The 25,284-nt window shown below is 41.5% G+C and overlaps 1 protein-coding gene across 3 annotated transcripts in view; it reads right to left on the reverse strand.

The window, feature by feature from the left end:
* Window positions 1-25,284, reverse strand: part of ctnnd2b (catenin (cadherin-associated protein), delta 2b) — a 1,166,477-nt gene that overhangs the window by 941,210 nt on the left and 199,983 nt on the right. For all 3 annotated transcript variants that reach the window (XM_080203490.1, XM_080203498.1, XM_080203509.1), the window contains exon 2: window positions 6,085-6,166. In XM_080203490.1, coding sequence (XP_080059616.1) covers window positions 6,085-6,106 — 22 coding nt within the window. In that variant the 5' untranslated portion in view covers window positions 6,107-6,166. The remainder of the gene's footprint in view (window positions 1-6,084; window positions 6,167-25,284) is intronic.

A 25,284-nucleotide genomic window follows, 5' to 3' on the forward strand; every position in this document is an offset into this window, starting at 1 on the left:
AGTGAATCTATTTTTACTGCATCTCATAGCAAAATGGCAACACTAAAGGATTATGATCCCAGCTATGAGAATAATGGACCAGCTTAATACTTATTAGGATCTGGCTTGCTAGACCATAATCAGTTTAATAATGTAGTGTGTGTGAAAGAACCAAGAGCAAGGAAATAAGCAGCAGGACATCAAGATTAAACTGAAACACCGAAAGTACTTATAACTATACAAAATTGAAAAAAGTAAACACAATAATTACTAAATAAGTACGCTGTGCAAACAAGGTAATGATTTTAAACAACATGAATGTCTAGCTTAAACTCAATCTAACAGATTTAGCCCAGCTTAACCTTTTTACTGTGGCTTCAGTTTGATAGGCTTTTAAACACAATTATACTCTGGAAGGCAGTTTCTTTTTTCTCTGGGTGTAGCTGCACGGGACACAGCTCTGATCTATTGTATCTTCCTACCAATACACCTCCCTGGTTTAGGCATAGACATCATTGCCATGACCCACCAGACACAGATTGACACTCCCTTGGTGTCCATTCCGTAGCTGGACTTCTCCTCTCATTACAGATCTACTCAGTCCTGCTAAATTCTCTAAAACTTGCTCTCTAAATGTACAGAACTAGGCTCTCTGGTTAGCCAAAAGACCGGAAATATGCAGTCTCCATGTCACCTGCTCTTAGAGTTATATTTTTTCTACAAAATAAAAACCCCAACCAAAACGGTTTTCTTTTTAGAGCACCCTCAGCAATTTTTTCCATAGCAACCTCAGTTGCTTCTAAATGCAGTTCCGACCAAAAGTTCAAGCACTGTTTGTAAACATACTCAGAAATATTAAATCAAAATCATAACTACACCTCCCCTAATTCGCATTGAACTACAACTGAAACTCTGCATTCTTAATCTTTAATATAATCCACAATAAAGACAGTTATAATATCACCTGCTAGAAAAAGAAAAAGTGTCTAAAAGTGATGTGTTTTCATATAGAAATCTAATAATATATCCAAGCATGCTAACTCTCTTAATTCCTATCTTTACTTATACCTTATGTACCAATTTTCTCTTCATATCACATCAAAATACTGATAATAGATTCTTCTAAACTTGTGTTGCACAAAGTAATTTTACAAAGTCAATACCCCCGCCACAAGATCAATCTAACAACAGAATCACAGAATCGTAGAATCATGAAATAGAACCATAGAATTCCTACAGTGCAGAAGGAGACTATTTGGCCCATTGAGCCTGCACCAACACTCTGTCGGTGCATCTTACCCAAGCCAATCCCCTGCCCTATTCCCATAATCCCATATATTTATCCTTATAATCCCCCAAACCTATACATCTTTGGGACACTAATGGACAATTTGGCATGGCCAATTCATCAAACCTGCACAGCTTTGGACTCCGGGAGGAAACCAGAGCACCTGGAGGAAACTCACACTGACACGGGGAGAATGTGAAAATTCCACACCGACAGTCACCCAAGGCTGGACTCAAACCTGGCTCCCTGGCACTGTGAGGCAGCAGTGCCAGCCACCATGCCACTACATTGCAGGGTTTTAACATCAAACTCCAACAAAATTACCAAAATTCTTAATGTGGAATTTCTCAAAAAATCACTAAAGGATTATGATTACAAATGGTGCCTCCAAAGAACAAACAATAAAGGGTATTTCAGAGATTGGGGAAGAATAGAATAGCAAGATAAAGCCATAAGTACATGGCATAACGATGCACACCCTCACTTCCAGGATACTAGTCAGAACCACATAACTTACATTCCAGGATTTTCAAAGTAGCTCCTGCCACAGTACATTCGGTCAAGGAGAATATAGGATAGTGACCTAGATGTAGAAAAGGCTGATCAGCCAAAGATTCTTGCACCATGCTGAGGCACACACCAAAACATACATGCCCCATCTCCAGCTACATCATGGATGCCATTGATGCAATATCTTTGCTGAAACCTTGCTGCTGTTTACACTTACAGGGTCTTATGGAAACCCCGGTGATAATGGTGGGACTTCAAGATCCCACTGCCAGTCGCCTCCTGCAGATACAGAAACAAACAACGCGATGCCAATAGTTCTAAAGGGTTTCCTCACCAGCTGGGAGGACTCATTGGGCCATCCCCACAACTTCTACAATAAATCACTCATCTCCCTGCAGTGGCAATACTCGTATTAGCCATGGCAAGAGTAAAGGACACCACATAGTATAAACTACCATTATAAATGCAAGGACTACAAGCAGAAAAAAAGGAATAAATCACACTCAGCCTGAGTACCATACGACCTACCCCGCATGTTCTTCAACACCACTCTGAAACTTTAAAGATATTAAACTGTTAGGATTCAATTCCGATACTGGACCACAGCAATGCAGGTAGTCCTCCATGTCACCTTGCACACCTGGCATAATGAGGATACAGAAGGATCAGATCTGTGTCTGACGCTTGGAATAATTAAAGGAACATGTTGAGGGATGTGTTCCATTATAAACAAATGGACATCACTGGTTTTCAAAAGATAACAGGTGAAGTTCGCCTCAGCACTCCTATGCTGGATCACCCTGGTCAACGTGATATTAACACTATAAAAATCAAAAAAGGAGTATAATTACAAGGGGTAAAGTCCAGGATTAATGATGAACTGCTGATTATAATTCCAAAATATTGCCATCCAGCTAATCTTAGAAAGACCAAAGCATTAGCAGCATTGATAAAACAGCCTCAAGGATTCATCAGATATCGCACACAGGATAGCAGGATAAAACAGGGCAAACTGCACTCTGATAGCTTTTCGATGCTTTCCAGCCTCATCGAAACCTTTGCAACTGAAACTACGAAAACACTTGATTAATGGCTTGGAGGTCAAGCCTTATAAACAGGATACGACTTGTCCCTTCAAGATTAGCTTTCATGTTCAAATTAAGAAAAAGTGGTAGCCAGTTCTCAAAATATTTAGCTAGGAGCCCGTCCCCAGCTCCTTCTGGAAGGCTGATCGTATGGGCACTCCTCTTCCGGCCCCTGCTCTCCAGATTGATCTGACATACCACTGAGCTGATTTGCCAAGGATTGAAAGCTAGCCTCAACTGTATTCCCAACAATAAGGATTCGTTCCTTCACTTCATTAAGCTTCCTGGTACTCTGCAGTTCAGCAACATGAGAACTAAAATTCTGTGCCAAAAAGCTGAGTTCATTGTCTATAATCTTAATTAGCTTGGCAGCCATCATCTGCAACACTGTTGGTGTCATCAGGTCGCGAGCTCACTCACTGACCAAGTCGTATATTGAGGGTTCAGCTGCACTACAGTAGTCTCCAACTGCTTCCTTCAATCGAGGAGTTGCATTACTTTATTCGACACTTTGTCCCAAATCCTAAGCAGAAATCTTCCAGGAATATAGTACGGAGTTTTCACTCAAGATTAGGTACTTATTGGTAGCGCATTGGATAAATAAAAGGATTATAAGATGAGTAACACCAGAACTCACGGAAACACAGTCATTAACATGCTCACATCACATGACCCCCTTTCTTTTTTCTTTTAACATGGGCTGACCCAACTTAAAAGAAATAGGGAAAATTCCCAATAAATCTGGATGTCACAAGTTCAGCAATTGTATAAGGCCAGCCACATATTGACTTGAGGCTGATATTTTTTCTTAAATGTTAAGTGTCATAAGGTAGTGTTTTTATCAGATCAGTGATGAGGCAATAATCAATTTGAAGTCACTATTTATCAACCTCTTTCAGATCATTTTTCAAATGGGCCAAGTCCAGCGCAAAAGCAAGCTGCTACGATAATGCAGAAACAATGTCTGACATACACAACGGATGAATGGACACGCGCGACAATTGCCAGGCAGAGTGTTCCCTTCCAGTCAGGGAACACTTCAGCAGTCAAGGGCATTTAGCCTCTGATCTTTGGGTAAGCATTCTCCAAGGCAGTCTTCAAAACCCAATAACGTGGAGTTGCCGAGCAGAAACTGACAGCCAAGTTCCGCACGAATGAGGATGGCCTCAATTGGGATCTTGGGTTCATGTCACACTATGTGTAACCCCCACCATTTGGCCTGGGCTTGCAAAATCTTACTAACTGTCCTGGCTTGAGAAAATTCACACCTCTTTTACCTATGGTTATCCCCCTCTCCAAGTATAGACTTGCAGCCCAACCACCATTATCTTGCAATTGTATCTTTACCTATATACGCCATGTTTCTGAACCCACCTCTCCACTTACCTAACAAAGGAGCAGTGCTCCGAAAGCTCGTGTTATCACATAAAGTCCAATCCTGAAGGACTTTAACCTCGTGTTGTGAAACTTCTTGCCATGACTCCCAGTCCAATGCTGGCATCTCCACATTATGAAAAATTTTTGTCGCCAAGGTGGGATTCACATCCAACATCCCAACCTCAATGGGCAACGTATCAGATTGCACTCGGTCTGTTGTTTTCAGAAGTTAAAAGGAGTCAATTGCAATCATAGAACACGGTCAGAATTATCCAGTTGTTCACGCCCTGTCACCACTGCAAGTGGAGACAGAGAATTTAGTGCTTACCCAAATCTCTGTTCACTGCAGCGGGACCAGAAAATCCCGCCAGCCTGAATGGCCGGAAAATTCCAGCCTGCACCCCCTTGCACAAAATGGAAAAGAATTTGGAAAATAAGTTCAGTGCAATCAAAGTGCAATTTCAAACAAATTAATATGGACCAATATTCATAGCTACAACAGATGTTTGTCATTAATAAGATCATCTCAGATGGAGGTACTGTGCTAATGGTTGGAAATTTGAAAATAGAGTTGGAAGCATGCATGTTAAAAAAAAATTCCATTCACTACTACCATCAGATTGATAGGTTGTGGCTCTACTGTCCATTAAATATTAACCAAACCCCAACATTAAAACAACACATCCCATGAAATCACTTTTCAATAGAGTTTTAATTTATTCGCAATGCTGTGTGGTTTCTTACGTTCTGATTAAAGAGTGCTGTGCTGGCTTATTTGGGATATTAGAGTACGATCATCATTAGCTAAGGAAAATTGCAATGTATTTCATGAGTATTGTGAATGTGCAATTTGACCGCAGTATGAAGTTTGCCAAGTGGAACAATCACATCATAGACGTATCATGCCTCCTGAACAGAAAGACACTTTCTCACCAAAAGTGGAGCTCGCTGTCAAGGCCCCCTCTGAGCCACTGAATTGATTTGATTTCAGAATGTATTTTGAGATTACTCATGGGAGTTAATGTGCCAGAAATGACAAAAGGTGTTCTTGCTAGTATTCTGGCTTTGCATGAACATTGTTAACTAGGATAAATACATCTCTCTCTGCCAAATGCTGTGGGAAAGTCATGTCACTGATCCCACACTTTAAACAGAAAGCATCACTGCTCAATGCTCAGTACTCTGCAGAAAAAGCACACGTCATTTCAACCCATGAAGCTAATGTACTCTTGGCTAGAGAAATAGGAAATAGCATACACCACAGCACAATAATGAAACGGAAAGTGGGGATTGTGATCATAAGTTTAACTTAACCATGATATTAAAAGGCATTTTAAATTCCAAAATCGTTCTTTTCTACTGCAGAATGGAAATGAATAAACCTCACACTAGAACTCAAATATGAAACAAAAACTACAGTTGCTATAGTCGAGGTCTGACCACAGTCGTCATCAAAAGGTCTTGCCTGAATTGATCATGCAAAAGGTAGATCAACTACACAGGGACACTAGCACAGATCTTTAAATTAATTTTGAAAATCTTCACCCTGAATCCTGGATTCCTTACTTCTTAAAGAGTTCATCATTCAGAACCATAATGGGCAGCAGCTGCAATTCAGTGGGCAAGATTTTCCTGCTCTGCTCACCCCAAGATTGGAAAATCTCACCCGAGACCAATGGACCTTCGCATGGTCCATGACCCATCCTCTAAAATTCCCAAGGCAGGCGCGACAGGAAAATTCCACCCACTGAGTTCAAAGGAACAAAATTACATTTCTCCATATTACTGGTGATATTGAAATATATATTTTTTTGGAAATCTACTTATCTGGCATTGTCAGCTCACCTCCTGCTGTAGGCAAAGCCATGGGGTAGGACTGGTGGCAGAATCAGCGAAGGTGTCTGTGGCCATTCACATGCTCTTCCTGCTGAAGAAAGAATATGTAGAGGTGAGTAGCATTGTAGATGAGAGCAGAATGGACAAAGCACACTTGCAGAAAACACTAAGCGATTTATTTCCAAGCTACCTGTTTTGACTTGACTGCATATTCAGAATTTTGTTTATTTTTAGGTGTTTAACTTGATATTAATTTTCTCTTGCAAAGGTAAGACTTTTACTCTATAAAAGGTGATATTGTTTTGTGTATTACTGCATCACTCATATGCCAACCCATTGCATGCTGCATAAGGAAGTAAAATGACAGGATTGAAAAATTGGAGGAACACCTTTTGCCACATTCCTTTAACTGCAATAAAAAAAATCAAATTGAGCACACCTAATATCTCACCCCTTTAAGAAATGCCTGGAAGTGGAATCTGTAGTTTTCCAAATGAATACAAGGAGAGGTTGGGAGCAGAAATTCAAATTGTATACTACTATCTTGTGCCTCCTGATGCTTGGTTGAGGAATGCGGAATGGCATTGCTCAATGGACCAAGGATGGCACCTCACATCCGTTTGATCTTCTGATGGATGGGTAGGGATAGAATACCCATCTGAACTGTGCCCTCAAGTAAGTGAAATCAGATCCAGGGCACAGCTATGAACCATGTTTGTGCTGAACATGGTAGGGCAGGCATCGGAGTGTGGTAAGCTGAACATTTTTTTAAAACACTTTTACCATATTGGTCTTGTTATTAAGGTTTTAGAAACTGGTAGAACAATTAGGCAGCATGGTGTCAGAGTGGTTAGCACTGCTGCCTCACAGCTCCAAGGGACCTGGGTTCAATTCCTGGCTTGGGTCACGGTCCGTGTGGAGTTTTCACATTCTCCTTCTGTCCACGTGGATTTCCCTCAGGTGAACAAAGAACAAAAAAAATTACAGCACAGGAACAGACCCTTTGGCCCTCCAAGCTTGCACCAACCATGCTGCCCAACTTAACTAAAGCCCCCTTCACTTCCGTGGACCATATCCCTCTATTCCCATTCATATACTTGTCAAGACACCCCTTAAGAGTCACTACCACATCCACTTCCACTACCTCCCCCAGCAATGAGTTCAAGGCATCCACCACTCTAAAAAATCTGCCGCATACATTTCCTTTAAACCTTGCCCCTCGCATTTTAAACTTAACTGGTTCTTCCACCCTGGGAAAAAGCTTCTGACTATCCACTCTGTCCATGCCTCTCATAATCTTGTAGGCTTCTATCAGGTCTCCTCTCAACCTCCATCGCTCCAGTGAGAACAAACCAAGTTTCTCCAACCTCTCCTCGTAGTTAATGTCCTCCATGCCAGGCAACATCCTGGTAAATCTTTTCTGTACCCTCTCCAAAGCCTCCACATCCTTCTGGTAGTGTGGCAACTAGAATTGAACACTATATTCCATTCAACATGACTTGCCAGTTTTCAAACTCAATACCCCGGCTGATGAAGACAAGTACGCCGTATGCCTTCTTGACTACCTTCACCACCTGTATTGCCACTTTCAGTGACCTGTGTACCTGTACACCCACATCCCTTGGCCTATCAATACTCCTAAGGGTTCTGCCATTTACTGTATATTTCCTATCTGTATTAGACCTTCCAAAATGCATTACCTCACATTTGCCCGGATTAAACTCCATCTGCCATCTCTCCACCCAAGTCTCCAACTGATCTATATCCTGCTGTATCCTCTGATGGTCCTCATCGCTATCTGTAAATCCACCAACCTTTGTGTCATCCGCAAACTTAGAGTGCTCTGGTTTCTTCCCACTGTTCAAAGATCTGTGGGTTAGGTGGATTGGCCATGCTAAATTGCCACTTAGTGACTCGGGATGCGTAAATTAGAGGGATTAGTGGGGTAAATATGTGGAGTTGTGTGGATAGGGCCTGGGTGGGATTGTCGCCAGTGCAGACTCAATGGGCTTAATGGCCTCCTTCTGCATTGTAGGGTTTCTATGGTTACTTGAATGCCTCTGAAGATAAAAAGATGACTCCTTGGGGTTGAAAAATCAGCACTTTTCGATATGGGGTGAAATTGTCCCATCTGCCCAGCATGGAATTCATAGCAGGTCAATTGACCCCGGGCCAGATATTCCGGTTTTGGGGTGAGTGCAGCTGAAAAATCCCATCCATGATGTTTCATAACCAAATGGCACATTGGTTAGAACTGCTGCCTCACAGCGCCAGAACTGGGTTCGATTTCAGCCTTAGCTGACAGTCTATGTGGAGTTTGTATGTTCCATGTTAAATAAATAGACATCAAATTTCTATTTCCAACCTGATTCATCCAAAATCGGCCAAAGTTTCAAAAAGGTTGAGGAACTTCAATTCCAAATTACATCCATTACAAATAGAGATTCCACAGAATTTTGCACTGGTTTAACCAATTACAATGGAAGCTGGGTCCACCCGTAAAACTGGTCCGACCCTCAGATCAATTCATCGCCACTCTGAGGGCTGCATCTTATGGGGGAATGAAAGGCATGTCCCATCTCCGTCAGAAGGAAAGTTGGCTAGAAGCTGCCTTGTTCCATGCCAGGCATAATACACTGCTGTTGAGGGATTGAATTGGCTCACAGTGGGACTTCTGCCCCTCACTGGGGAGGAAACCCCGCCCACAGGGGCTGCCAAGCAATCTGACTGGCTGGCAACTAGAGCAGTCCCGACAATGCCAAAGAATCTGTGATGGATTCTGCCGGGGCTGGAAGAAGAAAGCCCAATGTATCCCAGAGTGAGATAAGTCCAGGGTATTGGGCAGGAGGGAGGCTTTGGGCAGCTTAGGGAAGGTGTGGGGAGTTTTGCAAAGCATGCAGCTAGGAAGGAAGGGGATACTATCTTGAGGAGGGTGGGGGTGCCCCCTGCACCCTCTTCAAAGCACGATGTGCAAATCCTTGAAAACTAAAGATAGCACTCTCCCATGCCACCCTTTACAAAAAGTTTTAAATAAAATGGCCTGCCCACTCCCACCTGACTGACCACATCAACCATACTGTGAAGTGGGCAGTGTATTATGAGGGTCAATTGGCTGGTAACCAAGATCAATTGTCCTTTAATTATTTATTTCAATATGATGGGTAGGCTGCCTATTTCTTATCTGAAGGGGTAAAACCATGATCATGTTTGCGATGCGGCTAGCCTATTGCACTGTGGGTGTGCTGACACTTGCGATCACGGTTTCCCTGAGCTAGGGTAGAATAAGTGAACAGGATAGCCAATGAGGCCAAACCAAGGCTTCACTTGATGCCATTTTTCAAAGCCATCTTGGCCTTTTGACTAAGGTGAAGCTCTGGTTAAGCCCGGGAAGGGGAATGCAATGCCTCGTGCTGTCAGCTTAGATCTTGTTTTAAATCAAGCTCAAGATGGGATGTATATTCTTGTTTTGTCAGCTTGGATCTGGTTTGTCTCTCACGTGGGGACTCTAATTGCACTTAAGTACCAAAAGGTAAAAAAAAATGGTGAGCTGCCGATTTCAATACCCTTCCACTTAGTGTTATGGGGTGAGTTCAGGTGTGGCTGGAGAGATGGTCAACTGGGCATCCACCTTAATTTACATACCACCTCACCCCGAAATGTGCCCAGCTGGAGCACATTAAATCCAGCCTGATTGTGTCCACTTATAACTCTTTGCATCATTCTTAAAATTAAAAACGTGTAAGACACAAAGGTATGAAAAAGCACATTTTAGGAAATTCTAGGTATTATTTTTTTCAATTCACTAAAAATCTAAGGTACAATGTAACTAATAAATGTTTTTTAAAATGGTTATTTAAATTAGATTACTCACAGGTGGTGTTACCAAAAACTGATTAAAACCGTCCTTTTTTGTGTGACAAACTTTCTAGCTGTATTAATAAAATTGCACTGGGTTGTCGCATTAATAGGTGAAGGGTTTTTTAAATGCAAAAATGCTTTTTATAAATTAATTTTCTAAAATGCAGCCTGATTGCATTGATCCACTGAAGATTTCAGGACACCTATATATGCAAATTAAATTTGAGCAGACAAAAATGATGTCTTGTGCCCAATGGCTTGCAGAGCATAGTACAGAATTTTACCAGCACGTCCACTCCGGAATCAGGACGAGCGAGGCTCGCAGAACAGCATTCTCCGTGGCCTCGGGCGTGATCTTACAAGCCTCGGACGGGCGAGGCAGTAAAATTGTGGCACCAACGTCTAATGTCAGGTATGTTTCTATGATTGGACAACACTTACCAAATAATCCTCAATGTGCTAAAAATTACACTGATGATCAATTTAAGATTGCCAGTCGAGCTCACAGTATAGCACACTTGCTAATATTGGAAGCTATATACCTTAACAGATAAGATCCCGTTCTTTACAGGCAGAAAGAGCAGGTACAACATTGCACTTGTTACAGCTGAACAAACAGGTGATAACCATTCATCATTTCATTCCTCAGAGCAGTGTCTTGACCAATCGGAGTCAAATTATCTGGTTTAAATCGCAAACAGTGCTTTGAAGTTAACTGTCAATCGCCATCAGCTGATGCATTCTCTATTGCAACACCACTACCAATCAAATTTCACATGTAAGCCAATCAGCACGCTCTTGTCATACAGTATAAAATTGTTGTTTCCCCTGACATTGATATTCTTGCAATTGTCCTAATGAGTACCGCACGAAAAGCTTCGACAACCAACTACATTGCATTTTTGAGCCTCACTGCCATGAGACACGTATGCAAATTGTTTGTTAATGTGACTTTGGTCAATAGTATAGGAATAAATGGCATTGGTTACCAATGGCTTGTTACTTCTCATGCCCTGTTTGATTTTCACATTCACAAAGATGCTTCTAATATGGAGGCTACTGGACACACCTTGAGTACAGAAAAGCATTGATAAATAAAGCAATCATTTTTAATTCATTTAAAATTAATGATAGTTTTTGCTTCAATAAAATCAATGTAGGAAGGAATAACATTTATAATGCAAGTTTTTGGCTAGAATTTTTCAACCATTCACTATAGCAGGGTCCTCTGATCCCAATGAAGTGAACACAGATTTGGCTCAATGCCAAATTCTCTGTCCTCGCCTGCAGCAGTGGCAGGGCACGAACGGCCGGAGGATTCTGGCCTTCATCTTTCCAATCAAGAAGTAATTGTGATACTTAGTGTTATCAGACAAAAAACAGTCATAGTACAATGTTGTCCCTCTCCTACCCAAATTATTTTGACACTTGTATCGGCAGGAGGTCCCTGAAACGCCAGGGCAGGCTGCTATTTGAACCAATTTTTCCTCAAAATTGTAAATAATGACCTGTTGAGGGAACCTTGGCCTTTCAGAGGGGGAAAAGCTATTCAGACATCAGGGAAAAAAAAACCTACAAAAACAAACATGCGTTGAATTGTTTAATATGACTTAAATTGCCAGTTTAAACTTTTCCATTATCCAAGCTTTCAGTCTCTTTTTATTCTTTTCTGAAATATTTTTTGCTTGATCTTTATCTGCTACTAGTTTAATTCCGTTTTTGCTTTGTTCGAATAATAAGCCTGGAATTATGTTGTGAATAATGGTTTATGAATGCTTCACCTTCATCTGAAATTTGTCTTCCCAATATTATAGTGCAGATAAAAGCTTATTTAAATGAACCTCCTTTAAAATAGTAGGAATGGGAAATTAAGGGAGTGTGCATTAAGCAGCTGAAAATCAACTATCAAGGAGCAATTTCAAGAACAGTACACTCTTCTAATCATTGCCCTTCTGTTTGACTGTGCCTTTTGGATCTCACCATGCCATTTCCAGAAAATTGACGATTGACGGCTTGAAAAAAAAAACTGGGTCTCAGGGCCTGCTTTCTGCGAGTTGAGTCACGGTAGTCTGAATAATGATCTAAACATTTCAGATGCGTTAATTAGGGGAACATACTATCTAACAATTTGTCTCATTGGTTGCCTGGCAGTCAATTCACGTCCTGATGAGTTAATTCATTGATGCTGCAGTAAAGCTGAACAGCCCCAGGAAAAATCAACTCACGTCCAGTTAGCTTCATCTCCAGAACATTTAAATTGAAATGCAAAATTAACAACTCGGAGATTGGTTCCCAAGGAGGAGTAGCAGAAATTATACACTGAGCAACACTTTAATGAGCCAAATTCAAAATATCCCATCAGGCAACTGGACTTTAGATTCTCCCTATGTGATTGGGCACTGAAACTAAACTCTGATGCCTGTTGATCTCCCTGGCATGTCTCTAATCATGTTCCTCTTGCATGAAATCAAATTAGTCCAGGTGCTTCATGCCATCCAGGAACCTCATACTTCAGTGGCAATACTTTGCTGTCCTTTAGGGCCTATCCTAACTAGACTAGAAAGGAAAGGCTGTAAGCATAATGGCACAGTAGCATATTGGTTACCATTGCTGCCTCACAGCACCAGGACCCAGGTTTGAATCAAGCCTTGGATGACTGTGCGAAGTTGCATGTTCTCTCCATGTCTGTGTGGGTTTCCTCGGATGCACCTGTTTCCTCCTACAGTCCAAAAAACATGGGCCTACTATTTATAAAAATGTTGCTATAGTGTTCCTAAATAGATGTTCAAAAAGAAATTCAGCCATTTCACAATCCAATAGAAATCACTTGGAAAGAAAATTGGCTGCTGTGTAAAATAGACTAAAATTTTCAATTTTTTATTTTGCATTACTGTCCAGGAACAATTTCATCCTAAGTTGATGTAAAATACAAGGTCCACAATGCCACATCCTTCAATTTGAAGTCTAGTAATTCTATGGCATTACTCTCCTTCATTCTCCCTTGCATTTTCTCTTTGTAAACTCAGTTCTCAAATGGCATCATGTTTCTTATAAATCAACTGTTAAGTAACAATATTAAATGAAGCATTCAAGCTCAAAGTCTATGTGTTTCTTTCAATATTTCTTTACATTATACATGAGAAGCGGAAATTTTATTAAGTCAATTATGCAATGAGAAAAGAATGAGGAAATATATTCTACAGAGGTGAATCAGTTGGTGTACTTCCTGAGAAACAAAATATCTTGCAGACATAACGTGCGCCATCCAGGCAAGTAGAAAGTGGCACAGGTGGGCAATTCCTTCTGTGCCATGTCAAATTAAATGCAGCATCTTCCAAAGCTATGCTATCTAGCAGCTGGAAGGACAAGGGCAGCAGATGCATGGGATCATCACCTTTAAGTCACACACCGTCCTGACTTGGAATCATTGTTGCTCTGTCAAAATCCAACCCAATCCTTTCACAAGACAAATTGCAATGGGCAATTAATGTTTGCCTTGTGGAATGCACACCTTGAGATTGTTTATTTAAAAAAAGTTTCAGGCAAAATGTAATACCCGCTATTCTCGATTTTTGTTGATGTATTGGATAATTTGAACTGAATGTTACAAAGAGCATATATATTACACAAGTCATAGCATTTGAGTATTGTAAATTGACTTTGGTTACTGGTTACATAAGATTAATTCCCATGTTGTGGGGTACTCTGGAACAACTGCATAAGGAATTCAGCTCATTCACTCGATGAATATTGCTTCAGTGTTGCTTCAACATATTACAGGTTTTATTCAAAGAGATCCAGAGCAGCCACAATGTAAGAACTATACTGTTTACATAAATTTGCATTCATCTGAGTAAACCAGAAATACCTATCAAATGTGACGTCAAATGGCCAAGAACAAAATCAGCATGCTAGCTTTACATAAACAGTTATGGAAAAATGTTAGGTAACTGACATTACTGTCTAGACGAAGCTGCAAGAGGTGTGCATTTCAGATTTGACAAACTAACAGGAATATCAGAACCTGCAAAGAGAAAATTAGCAAGTAAATAGATTTTTTTCTACAATACTCGCCAAGTTTTTCAGAAGCATGCTGTAAAGTCAGTGAAATCCCCCAAAGACATTCCATATCACTCCTGACAGGCAATTGAATAAGACAATTGTATACAATTCTCCAAAAAGTCATACAATAAATTCTTCGTCTGAGGGAAAATGCATGGCTCCAAGGGCAAAGAGCTCTCATTTAATTGAGGAGTTCTGGACAAATGTATTGACAAAGATATCCTCCAGGGCAAAAATAACACTTCTGCTAACAGGCAAGTAATACCACATGAAATCCAACAATGTCTTTGCCTACCTAGTGAGCAGGTAAGTTTTATGACCTTATGGCTGCTACAAAGCTCATGAGACGTAATTGTGTGTGTTTTCACATGACAGCTCTTTGTGCAGTTGGATTTCTCTTTTACACCAGATTCAGAGGCTCCTCGAGTGTCCCCACTTTATACCAAGTACACATATGCCAGAATTTTACCATCCTGCCCACCAGGGGAATCGGAGAGGGCAAGGGGCAGACTATGGAAAGGTCCATCGACCTCGGGCAGGATTTCACGATTAGCGAGGCCATAAAATCCCATCCATAACTTTCCAAAAGGAGCAAGCGTACAAATGAGTGTTTTTAGTAATGATTCAGTCTGTTCTGCTGCCTTGGTGGTAAGAAGAACATTGTTCTATTTCCTCAAAATTACCCTTTTGGTTGTATTTTCCTGTTGCCTTAGTCATACAAAATATCTATAAATCTTTAGAGATAAATTGTAAGCTGAAATGTGACCTGATTTCTATTTTTGGCACTTTTGCCTGGGTCACATGACTTGGGTGTCTCTGGGCTATGCATCATTTCAATGACTTATACTATTTCAGAAAATATCGGAGGGATATGGAGTTTTGCAACAATTAGTCATTCAACTTAGCTCATGCTATTATGAATTTCACTCGAGGTCTAAATTGAAATAAAAGTGAGGTGGTTAACTTTGGACATGATTTGGCCACAAAAAAATGCTCATTGACTATTCAAGATTTTTACACCTATTCATTAGGGGAATTAAACCATTTTTGAGAGACTGTAAATCATCAACGGAAAAAGACTCGATAAACGCTGCTTGATTTATCTAGCATTTCCTGTTAAAATATTCTTAAGGAATAGCGCAGGTGAAAGCATGAGGTAAAAATCATTGAAATATAGAAACCCTACAGTACAGAAGGAGGCCATTCAGCCCATCGTGTCTGCACCGATAACAATCCCACCCAGGCCCTATCCCCATAACCCACATATTTACCCCACCAATCCCTCTAGTCTACGCATCCCGGCACACTAAGAGGCAATTTAGCATGGCCAATACACTTAACCTGCACATCTAGGACTATGGGAGGAAACCGAAGCCTCCATAGAAAACCCACGCAGATACGGGAGAAGGTGCAAACTCCACACATACAGCAACCCAAGCCAGGAATCAAACCCATGTCCCTGGGAACTGTGAGGCAGCAGTGCTAACCACTATGCCACCCAAAGTATAATTTGTCTTCCAAGATTTGTTGCACAAAGGCTTTCAACATCATTTCTATCCCTCTGCCATCAACATCTATCTCCAATACAGAAGCATCGTCCTCTGCCCCAGTGGGCAGCCAGGGCTCCCAAGTGATGAGGACCAGACCATGCCCCAGGTCATTGGGATGGGATCATTTTCCTAAATAGAGTAGGAGTCCAAGCAATAAGGGGACCGAGAGACAGTCAGCCCACCTTGAATATGCAGTTAACAAAACCAGAGAGGTGATGTGGTACTCCAGCCTAAAACATGAGGTCAGGAAAGGACCCAAGTGAAATTGACCTCTTGATGTCTTCAGTACCTCAGATAACCATGGAAATATTGGCCTGGATTAACATCCTCAAGAAGGGTACCAGGAGTCAGAAAAATAACTGGATCTGCATGCCTGCCAGGGGAGAATGCATTTGCAAAGGTGGGATCTTCATGGCCAGGGAGCAGACATGGGCTAGAATCAGGTCAGCCGACCTGGGAAGAAAATTAGAGGCAGTCACGGGGCAACTTGGTACAGAGGGAGGCTGTTTATCCACCTTGGTGCCACGGGATTTTGATCCCGGTTAAAACAAAAACGCAAATTCCTCACCTCCTACTTTTAATCCCCCATTCCCTATTCTCCATTCATACCATCTCATGCCTCCCACCCACCACCCAGGGCATGTCATAACCCCTATGCTAGGCTCTCCCCTTCCACCCACCACCTATGGCTCTTCATGTTTCTTATGCCAAGCCATGACACTCTTTTGTCCACTGTACACTTTCCAGAACCAGTGAGTAGTTGCTTTCTCCTTTTGCAGAATTTACATATTGTTGAACTACAATGTATCTGTTTGTATATTTCTGCACGTGAACCTTGCCCCCCCCCCCACCCCAAGTAGCCTTTGAATTACCTGCAAGGATGAAATCAGAATGAACCTATTGCTTATATCCCATGTTCAGAGTGTACCTATAAATGAGATCTTATCAGAATTTCAGAGTTGGCACCTCCAGTGAATCCTTTTTCATCATACTCAGAGGTCAAACTCAATGTTGTCAAGCTACATTTCTTATCACACAGACTGTCACTTGATTCTGTTCAAATTGTGCCCACCTCGATGCTAATTTCTATTACTTGACTGACCCATATACGAACAGATAAATTGTAGTTCAACAATATGCAAATTCTGCAAGAGGAGAAAGCAACAAATCAACTCATTCATGATACATTTTAGAAATGCTTTTTTCTATCATTTTTCACCTCAGAGGCTCAGGGGCTCAAAATATAGATTGTGGCATAATCCCATATTTCACAATGGCATGATTGAAAAAAACCTCCTCTTTCAGCACATTCTTGAATGTTTCTACTTGAAAGTCTCAACCTCTGCCATTTCCCGACTGCTCCACTGACCCACTTATAGACCGGTCCTCAAGAAGCCACTCCGCCAGATTCCCACTTCTCCTAAAGCCACTGGTCCTCTTCAAGTATTTCCCATCCACAATGCAGCATGTTCCTGAGCCCCTTTCATTTCCTCTACCACAGTTTAGGCCACTTCCGAACCAGCCTCTTGTTCCCATCAGCTCCACCATGCTACAGACATGTCCCGTTAGAAAGATCCCTGCAACCTGGGAATGCTTGGTTCCAGTGTTGCCCCAGGCTGCTTGCTGAGTTTGCCATTTCAGTCCCACTGCCAATCTTGTTCCTCGACCATCCTCTTGTCCTTGTGCTTTAACGCTCAGTGATTTTCTATACATAATTAGAAAATATGTTCAAAATTATTTTACATTTTGTCCTGAAGTTTGAATATTGTTTGGTGATCTATGGTCTTCCTTACTCACCTTTTTATCATCATGCTTCTGCATCACCAGCCAACATGCACTGTTCCAGAGAAATCCTGATCCCCGACATTTATTTCCATTTTCCAAACACAAGACCACTTGCATACGACGGCAAAGATCACTGACTAACATAGAGAAAAAACATATGTTGGGGCCTATTTTCACTCTGGAATGAAGGCATGTGGCAGGGTCGTATCAATGACAAGGGGCTGGATTTTACAGCCTCGCTCATCCCAAAACTGTAAAAACCACTCTGAGTCAACAGACCTTCCTATGCTCCACTCCTCACCTGATCTGATTCCCATAGTGGGTAGGTCGGTAAAATTCTGGCCAAGGTCTCTACAAATCAGACCCAAGCTAGATAAAAGCCAGGCCTCATATCAGCAAGCACTGAGGCAGCAGTTGTGGGCAACTCATCAATCTGGGTCGGGTGGGTAGTTAAACTAGGGTGGGATAAATGAGCCTTGAGTACAGGAGTTGGTAAATCATGTTGCAGTCATGCAAAATTTTAGATGGGCTGAATTTGGAGTATTGTGAGCAGCTCTGGTGGTCACACTACCAGAAGGTTGTGGAAGCTTTGGAGATGCTGCAAAGAAGGCTCACCAGGATGTTGCCTAGTCTTGAGTGATTTGTCTATTTATTTATTGATTAAATAAACTAGGATTGTTTTTACTGGAAAGACGGAGGCTGAGGGGAGATCTGATAAGTCTACAAAATTATGAGGGGCACAGACAGTGTGGATAGTCAGAGGCTTTTTCCCAGGGTTGCTTTTTACAAGGGGGCACAGGTTCAAGGTGAGAAGGGGAAAGTGTAAGGGAGAGTTGCAGGGGAAAGTTTTCACGCAGAGAGTCGTGGGTGCCTGGAACGTGCTGCCAGTGGAGGTGGTGGAAGCAGGCACATTAGTAATATTTAAGAGGCACCTGGACGGGTACATGAATAGGGAGGGAATAGAGGGATATGGGCCGAGTAAGGGCAGAAAAGTTTGTTAGTTTAGTTGGGGCATCATGATCAGCACAGGTTTGGAGGGCTGAAGGGCCTGTTCCCGTGCTGTACTTTTCTCTATGAAATCTGGTAGATGCTCTGCCAGCTGCTTGAAGGATGAGGGTGCTGGGGAGAGGGGGCAGGGGAAATGCCAGCAGCAAGGGAGACAATCTATGTAGAGCTACGTAGAATAACCCTTGCAGAATATTGTCTCAATACTTAACCCGCCATGAGCAACAAAAGCTTGTAATTTTCAAAAAATAGAACACAATGAAAATTGAGTGGGGGTGGCGGGGTTGAGGGAGGGATAATCTTTAACTGCAACAGTTTCTGCAAGCTATCAAAATTCATTTGAAAGGTGTCAAGGCCATAAGGAATAATCTGCATCTATAGCCTGACAAATCCAATGAAATTCTTAGAGGCAGCCACTCATTTAATGGATAAATGCTGTGGGGCGGATATAATTTTCTTTGATTTTTTTTGGAAAATTATTCAATAAAATTCCCAAATATGATGGCTTAGAAGAAGATCAAGGCTCACAGAATTAATGGCAAATTAGTCTGGATTGCCGATTGGCTCAGCAATTCAAAGTGATGATAAATGGAACAGATCTACTCTTGGCACAGTGAACAGTGTAGTTCCGCATTATTCTGTGCCGGCTTTCCTGCTGTTTATTCTATGTATTATTAATATGCAGGAAACAGTTTCCAATAGTGCACTCATGTTTTCACGCAGCTATACGATGATTGATTAATGGAGATATTTGCGACTGAGAGATCCTATGTATGCTCAGCCCTGTTTTTGCTTCAATCTATGCAAAGACTTCATTTAAAGATATTTCTGTCTATGCAATTACATTTGAATGCTACACTGTACAGGTTAACTAACACTGCTAACTTGACTATATTTTAAAACTCAGAAGGCATGCTGGGTTAGCTAAAAATTGACTGCTTCCTAAGGAGTACACAATGCAGGCAAAACAAGTTTTCCATAATAGCAGCTGCAAGGCTTGCTTTTCTGAGCAAAGACAGCATGTGAAGAACACTTACAATAACGAGATAAGAGTTGAAATATATTGTGGATTTTAGCGTGCATTTTCAGTTCAGTTTCAAGATCCTGTTGAAAAATTCAATACAGGGGCTGGCAGTAGAAGCCAGCCTTCAAGTTCACGTCTGTCATGTTAATTTTCTTGAGTTCTGTTCAATAAAAGAAATTCACTTTAAAACCCCGTACCAGCGCTGTCCCCTCCTCTGTTCAAAGGAATGAATGGACCTAACAGGGACCATGAAGCACGCAGATGAGGGAATGTCCAACTGATTCTCCTATGAAGAATGAAAAGTGGTGCTCATTGAAAGGGGAAATAACAAGCAAAGGAATGTACATCTCTGGCAGAGATAGAAAAGCTAAAGGAATTGGGGTGATGATTGACCCTTCATTGAAGTGCATGATCAACTTAAAAGATCAACACGAGGGATGGAAGGCAAATGGAAAATTACCCCCAGTGCAGGTGCAAGCAATGTGATCACAAACCAGAGGTTATAAGTGAACAGTTATCAAGTCTCAAGCGGGACTGGAGGCTCTAATATATGATGTGGAGATGCCAGCGTTGGACTGGGGTAAACACAGTAAGAAGTCTTACAACACCAGGTTAAAATCCAACAGGTTTATTTGGTAGCACAAGCCACTAGCTTTCAGGGTGCTGCCCCATCATCAGGTGAGTGGGATTTCAGTTCACAAACAGGGCATATAAAGAAGACACAAACTCAATTTACAAAACATTTTGTGAACTGAAATGCCACTCACCTGATGAAGGAGCAGCGCTCCGAAAGCTAGTGACTTGTGATACCAAATAAACCTGTTGGACTTTAACCTGGTGTTGTGAGACTCTAATATATAGACATGTGGTAATAGATCCCCATAAAAAAAATCCAACCCACATCAAGAAACAAATACTTCAACTATTATTCTCATTTAAAATAAGTGGTTCTTGACAAGCATGATGATCAGAATCAATGTCTAACATGGAGCTTCAGATACCCAGAGCCATTTAGGGTTGGATTTTCTGGTCCTGTTGAAAGTCAATGCTTGGCTGCCTCACCAAACTTTCCATTCCCACCTGCTGCAGGTCCCACTGTGAGCAGGACTGTAAAATCCCAGCCTCAATCTCTCCCAGGAGTGTCTGCACTGCAATGCATAAATTATTACGGCCGGAATTCTCCGATCTCGCCCACAACTGGGATTCTCCAGTTCCGTTGCAGCAAATGGAGATTTGGCCGTTCTCACTGGCAGTGGGATGTACAACATCAGAGAATTCCGGCCTATAACTCCGCGGACGGGCTGGATGGACCAGCAGGTCATTTCCAACATTTTCTGATGTTGGTGAAACAGAAGATTTAACTGGAATCTTGCCATGGATTTATTTATTTCTGTTGGCTGTGGATCATTTGGCAGCATTCTTGGCTGAGTGAGAAGGATGAGGGTTCCCACTCCTGAGACTTACAATCTCATCTGATACTCCAGTGCAGTACAAAGCTGCAATATTGCAAATAAACTTTAGGATAAGGTGCTCAATCAAGGCTTAGTTTTCCCCTTTATTAAGATCTTTGGAGACCATCTTCACAGCTAAGAAGTGGAACGACACATTGCAATGTGAAAGGGGTGCACGCAGAACAGAGCGTAAAGATGAGAATTTAATCAGAGTAGAATTCAATACAGAAGGGAAAGGGTGTTCTTTACTTTTAACACTTGCAGTGGTTGGTATAAGCTGGAGGCAGTAGTTCTTTAAAACTAGTGAGCTAGAATGAGTTATTAAATTAATAACAGGTTCAAATTTATAAGTTTTTTTTAGAACTAACAATAAACCAAGTTAATTAATTACATAAAATGTCAATGAATTAAATATATAAAAGAAAATTAGATAGAGATGGCAGCATAAGGAATGTGCCCAGCTTCAGCACGCAGGAGATTGTGGACAGCAGCAAGAAGCCAGGTGACCACGTTTGTAGTAAGTGCCTGTGGATCGCGGAACCTTGGTTCAAAGTTGTTGACTCAAGTTCAAGGTTCAAAAATGCACTGCACCAGGGAAGGAAAGTCTTTGAGTTATAGAGAGCCACAGGCAGTATAGGATACCATTCGGCCCATCGAGTTCTCCATGGAGCGATCCAGACAGTCCCTCCCCCCATTTGAAATCTGTAGCCCTGCAGCTTTACTTTCTTCAAATGCCTACTCCATTCCCTTCTGAAATCATTCATCATCTTCATTTCCACTCCACTTGCGGAGAATGAATTCCAAGTCATTATCACTCACTGTGCAAAATAATTCCTTCATACATTCCTCTGACATCGCTTGCCAAAAACCTTAAATCTGTGTTTGCGAGTCCTGTAATGTGACCTCACTTCAACACGTTTTTCCTTGTGAAATGCATCCAAAACTGTCATAATCCTGTACATCTCTATCAAATCTCCCCTCAAATTTCTTTGTTCCTAAGAGAACAGCCCCAGCTTTTCCATGGTAATGTTGTAACTAAAACTCCCCATCTCTGGAACCATTCTCTGCATCCCTTCAAGGACCCTTACATCTTACATAAAGTGCGGTGATCAGAATCAGATGCTTGAGGCCTAACGAAGGCTTAAGGTTCAGCATTATGCTCTGCTTTTGCTCTCAGTGCTCTATTAAAGAAACCCCAGATCTCATATGTCCTTCAAAGATAGATGTAGGTACATCCCCAGGTCCCTCTGTCCTTGTACCCTCTTTAGAACTGTGCCATAAAGTTCCTGTCTGTAATGCTAAAATGCATCAACTCCACACTTCTCTATATTAAATTTTATATGACATTTGCCTGCCCATTGGATTTGTCAATGTTATGTTGTATCATCTTCACTGTGTGTACCACTCCAGCAAGCTTGTTATCAATAATATATGAAAAGAAATCAAAACTGTTTACATCAAAACTTTTTTTTCCCTATTTTAAAATAGACTTTTGCTGAATTAGGTCACATGTCTCACAATGTTAGCTACTTGTTCTGGTAGCTTCCAACAGAGATTACAAGAACAGAAGAGTTATACTCTCATCCTGGTAGAAGCTCACATCCATTCCAAGGCCACATTATAATCACAAAACTAGATAGCTAACAAATGAATTGGCTCCCCACTTGGGGCAATGACAAAGACAGAGATACCAAAACTCATTATACCTGAAGAAGTCTTAACAGCCACCATTTCACTCCGAAGGAAAACAATACATTTTGGCCAGAGGCACAGAAACTGCTTATAAAGCTGCAATTAACTCATTAGTTGGCCACATCACATGACCCCATGCTTCTAATCTCCTAGGCAGTTGACACATAACTTTGCCAGCCTCTCAGAACAGTCTGCTGATTACTTCCAACCTGAACAGAACAGCAGCAGGGCTCCCAGCTGACCAAGTAGCCAGCCATCATCTCTCAACTTCTTGAAGGCTATTTTATTTTAAACACCACTGCCTGCCAACAGTTGAGTAATAAGGAGAGGCTAGAAAGACAGACTTTCTTCCTGGAGCTTAGAGGCTTATGGGTGATCTTATAGAAGTTTATAAAATAATAAGGGGCATAGAGAGTCAACATTTTTTCCCAAAAGTAGGGGAGTCTAAAACGCGAGGGCGTAGGTTTAAGGTGAGAGGAGAGAGATACAAAAGGGTCCAGAAGGGCAATTGTTTCACACTGAGGGTGGTGAGTATCTTGAACGAGTTGCCAGAGGTAGTAGTAAAGGCGGGTGCAATTTTGTCTTTTAAAAAGCATTTGGACAGTTACATAGGTAAGATGGGTATGGTGGTATATGAGCCAAACACAGGCAATTAGGACTAGCTTAATGTTTAAAAAACTGGGAGGCATGGAACTTCACCATGCTACATCCACATTCATTTTGAAGGACTTTCATGCTGTCTCCAACCAGGGACTTATCTCAACTAAATTCCACCACAAAGAAAACTCCCTCTTGACTTTGACTTTCTGAACCCTGGAAATCATGTGAACGAATATTAATTTATTTAGTTATAGAATCATAGAGGTTTACAGCATGGAAACAGGCCCTTTGGCCCAACTTGTCTATGCCTCCCAGTTTTTTAAACATTAAGCTAGTCCTAATTGCCTGTGTTTGGCTCATATACCACCATACCCATCTTACCTATGTAACTGTCCAAATGCTTTTTAAAAGACAAAATTGCACCCGCCTTTACTACTACCTCTGGCAACTCGTTCAAGATACTCACCACCCTCAGTGTGAAACAATTGCCCTTCTGGACCCTTTTGTATCTCTCTCCTCTCACCTTAAACCTACGCCCTCGCGTTTTAGACTCCCCTACTTTTGGGAAAAAATGTTGACTCTCTATGCCCCTTATTATTTTATAAACTTCTATAAGATCACCCATAAGCCTCTAAGCTCCAGGAAGAAAGTCTGTCTTTCTAGCCTCTCCTTATTACTCAAGCCATCAAGATCCAAAAGTATCCTAGTAAATCTTTTCTGCACTCTTTTTAGATTAATAATATCCTTTCTATAATAAGGTGAATGGCGGGGCAAGCTTGAAGGGCTAGATGGCCTACTCCTGCTCCTATTTCTTATGGTTCTTATGGACCAGAACCGTATACAGTGTTCCAAGTGTGGCCTTACCAATGTCTTGTATAACTTCAGCAAGATGCTCATTGACTATTGATAATTACAGCTGTAAAGAAAAATTCCCTCTTCTCTATCACACATACTATATATTGGTATGTGCACGAGGTTGTGAATCCGAAGGTTCGAATGTGAAATAAGCTAATGTTCTGAGTTAATTATAGAGAGAGTTTGCTGTGTATTAAGTATAAAATTGGACCACACAGACAGAGTTTGTGGAAACATGCCACAGCTTACTTTGAACATAATTCCAAAACACCTCTGCTGACGGTGAGATGGTGAGAGGATAAACAAGTTCAATTTGTCTCTCTCTCTCTCGTGCCTGCAACACTGCAATTATTGACAAATTTTGAAATTCGACTTGCTATTCTAAGAACAAGTCATTTATATATAGCAAAAAAGCAGCAGTCCCAGCACTGACCCTTGTGGAATACTTCTGTCTACCATCAGTGTGAAAAATAACCATTCACCATGATTCACTGCTTCCTGTCCTCAAGCTACTTTTAAAAATTACACACTGACTCTCCTATTCCATGAGACTTAGAATCATAGAATATAGAATCACCACAGTGCACAAGGAGGCCATTCAGCCCATCAAATTTGCACCGACTCTCTGGAAGAGCATCGTACCCAGTCAATCCCACCCCCCAAATCCCCTCCCTAAAGCCGTAACACCACACATTTACCATGGCTGATCCACTTCACCTACATATCTTTGATTACCAAAAGATAATTTAGCATAGCCAATCCACCTAACTGGCACATCTTTGGACTGTGGGGGGAAACCGGAGCACCTGGGGGAAATCCAGGTAGACATGGGGTAAAGTCCTCACAGACTATCATCCGAGGCCAGGATCATACTTGGCTCCCCGATGCTGTGAGATAGCAGTGCTAACCACTTAATTGGACGTTTTAACTCAGGAAACAATCACACCCTTTAGAATAGGTAGTCGAGTTTGGTTAGTGGTCATGAACAGGAGGATGTCAGTGTGACTCTGGTAAGTAAAGCAGCAGCAGATGCAGGGATGAATGAATCTCAGCCTTTGTCTTTGACTAATGGATACAAGATACTTGCTATTGGTATAAATGAGAGCAAAGACTGCAGGCAGAATGGGTAAATGGATCATGGCAGAAGAGGCCATTGAAGTATGGGGCGCAAAACAATGCTGTAGCAGTAGGGATAGATACTGTTCTCTGCAGCTGTGAAAGGGACTTCTGAAACCAGTGCTGGCTACCCAGTGCCAGAGCTAAGGAAACTTCCTCTTGGATGGAAAAGAATCTGGAGAAGAAGGGGTAGGATCCACTTATTGTAATC

The sequence above is a fragment of the Carcharhinus amblyrhynchos genome, chromosome 2 (genome assembly GCF_965287045.1).
Source record: "Carcharhinus amblyrhynchos chromosome 2, sCarAmb.v2.hapA, whole genome shotgun sequence".
NCBI lineage: Eukaryota > Metazoa > Chordata > Chondrichthyes > Carcharhiniformes > Carcharhinidae > Carcharhinus > Carcharhinus amblyrhynchos.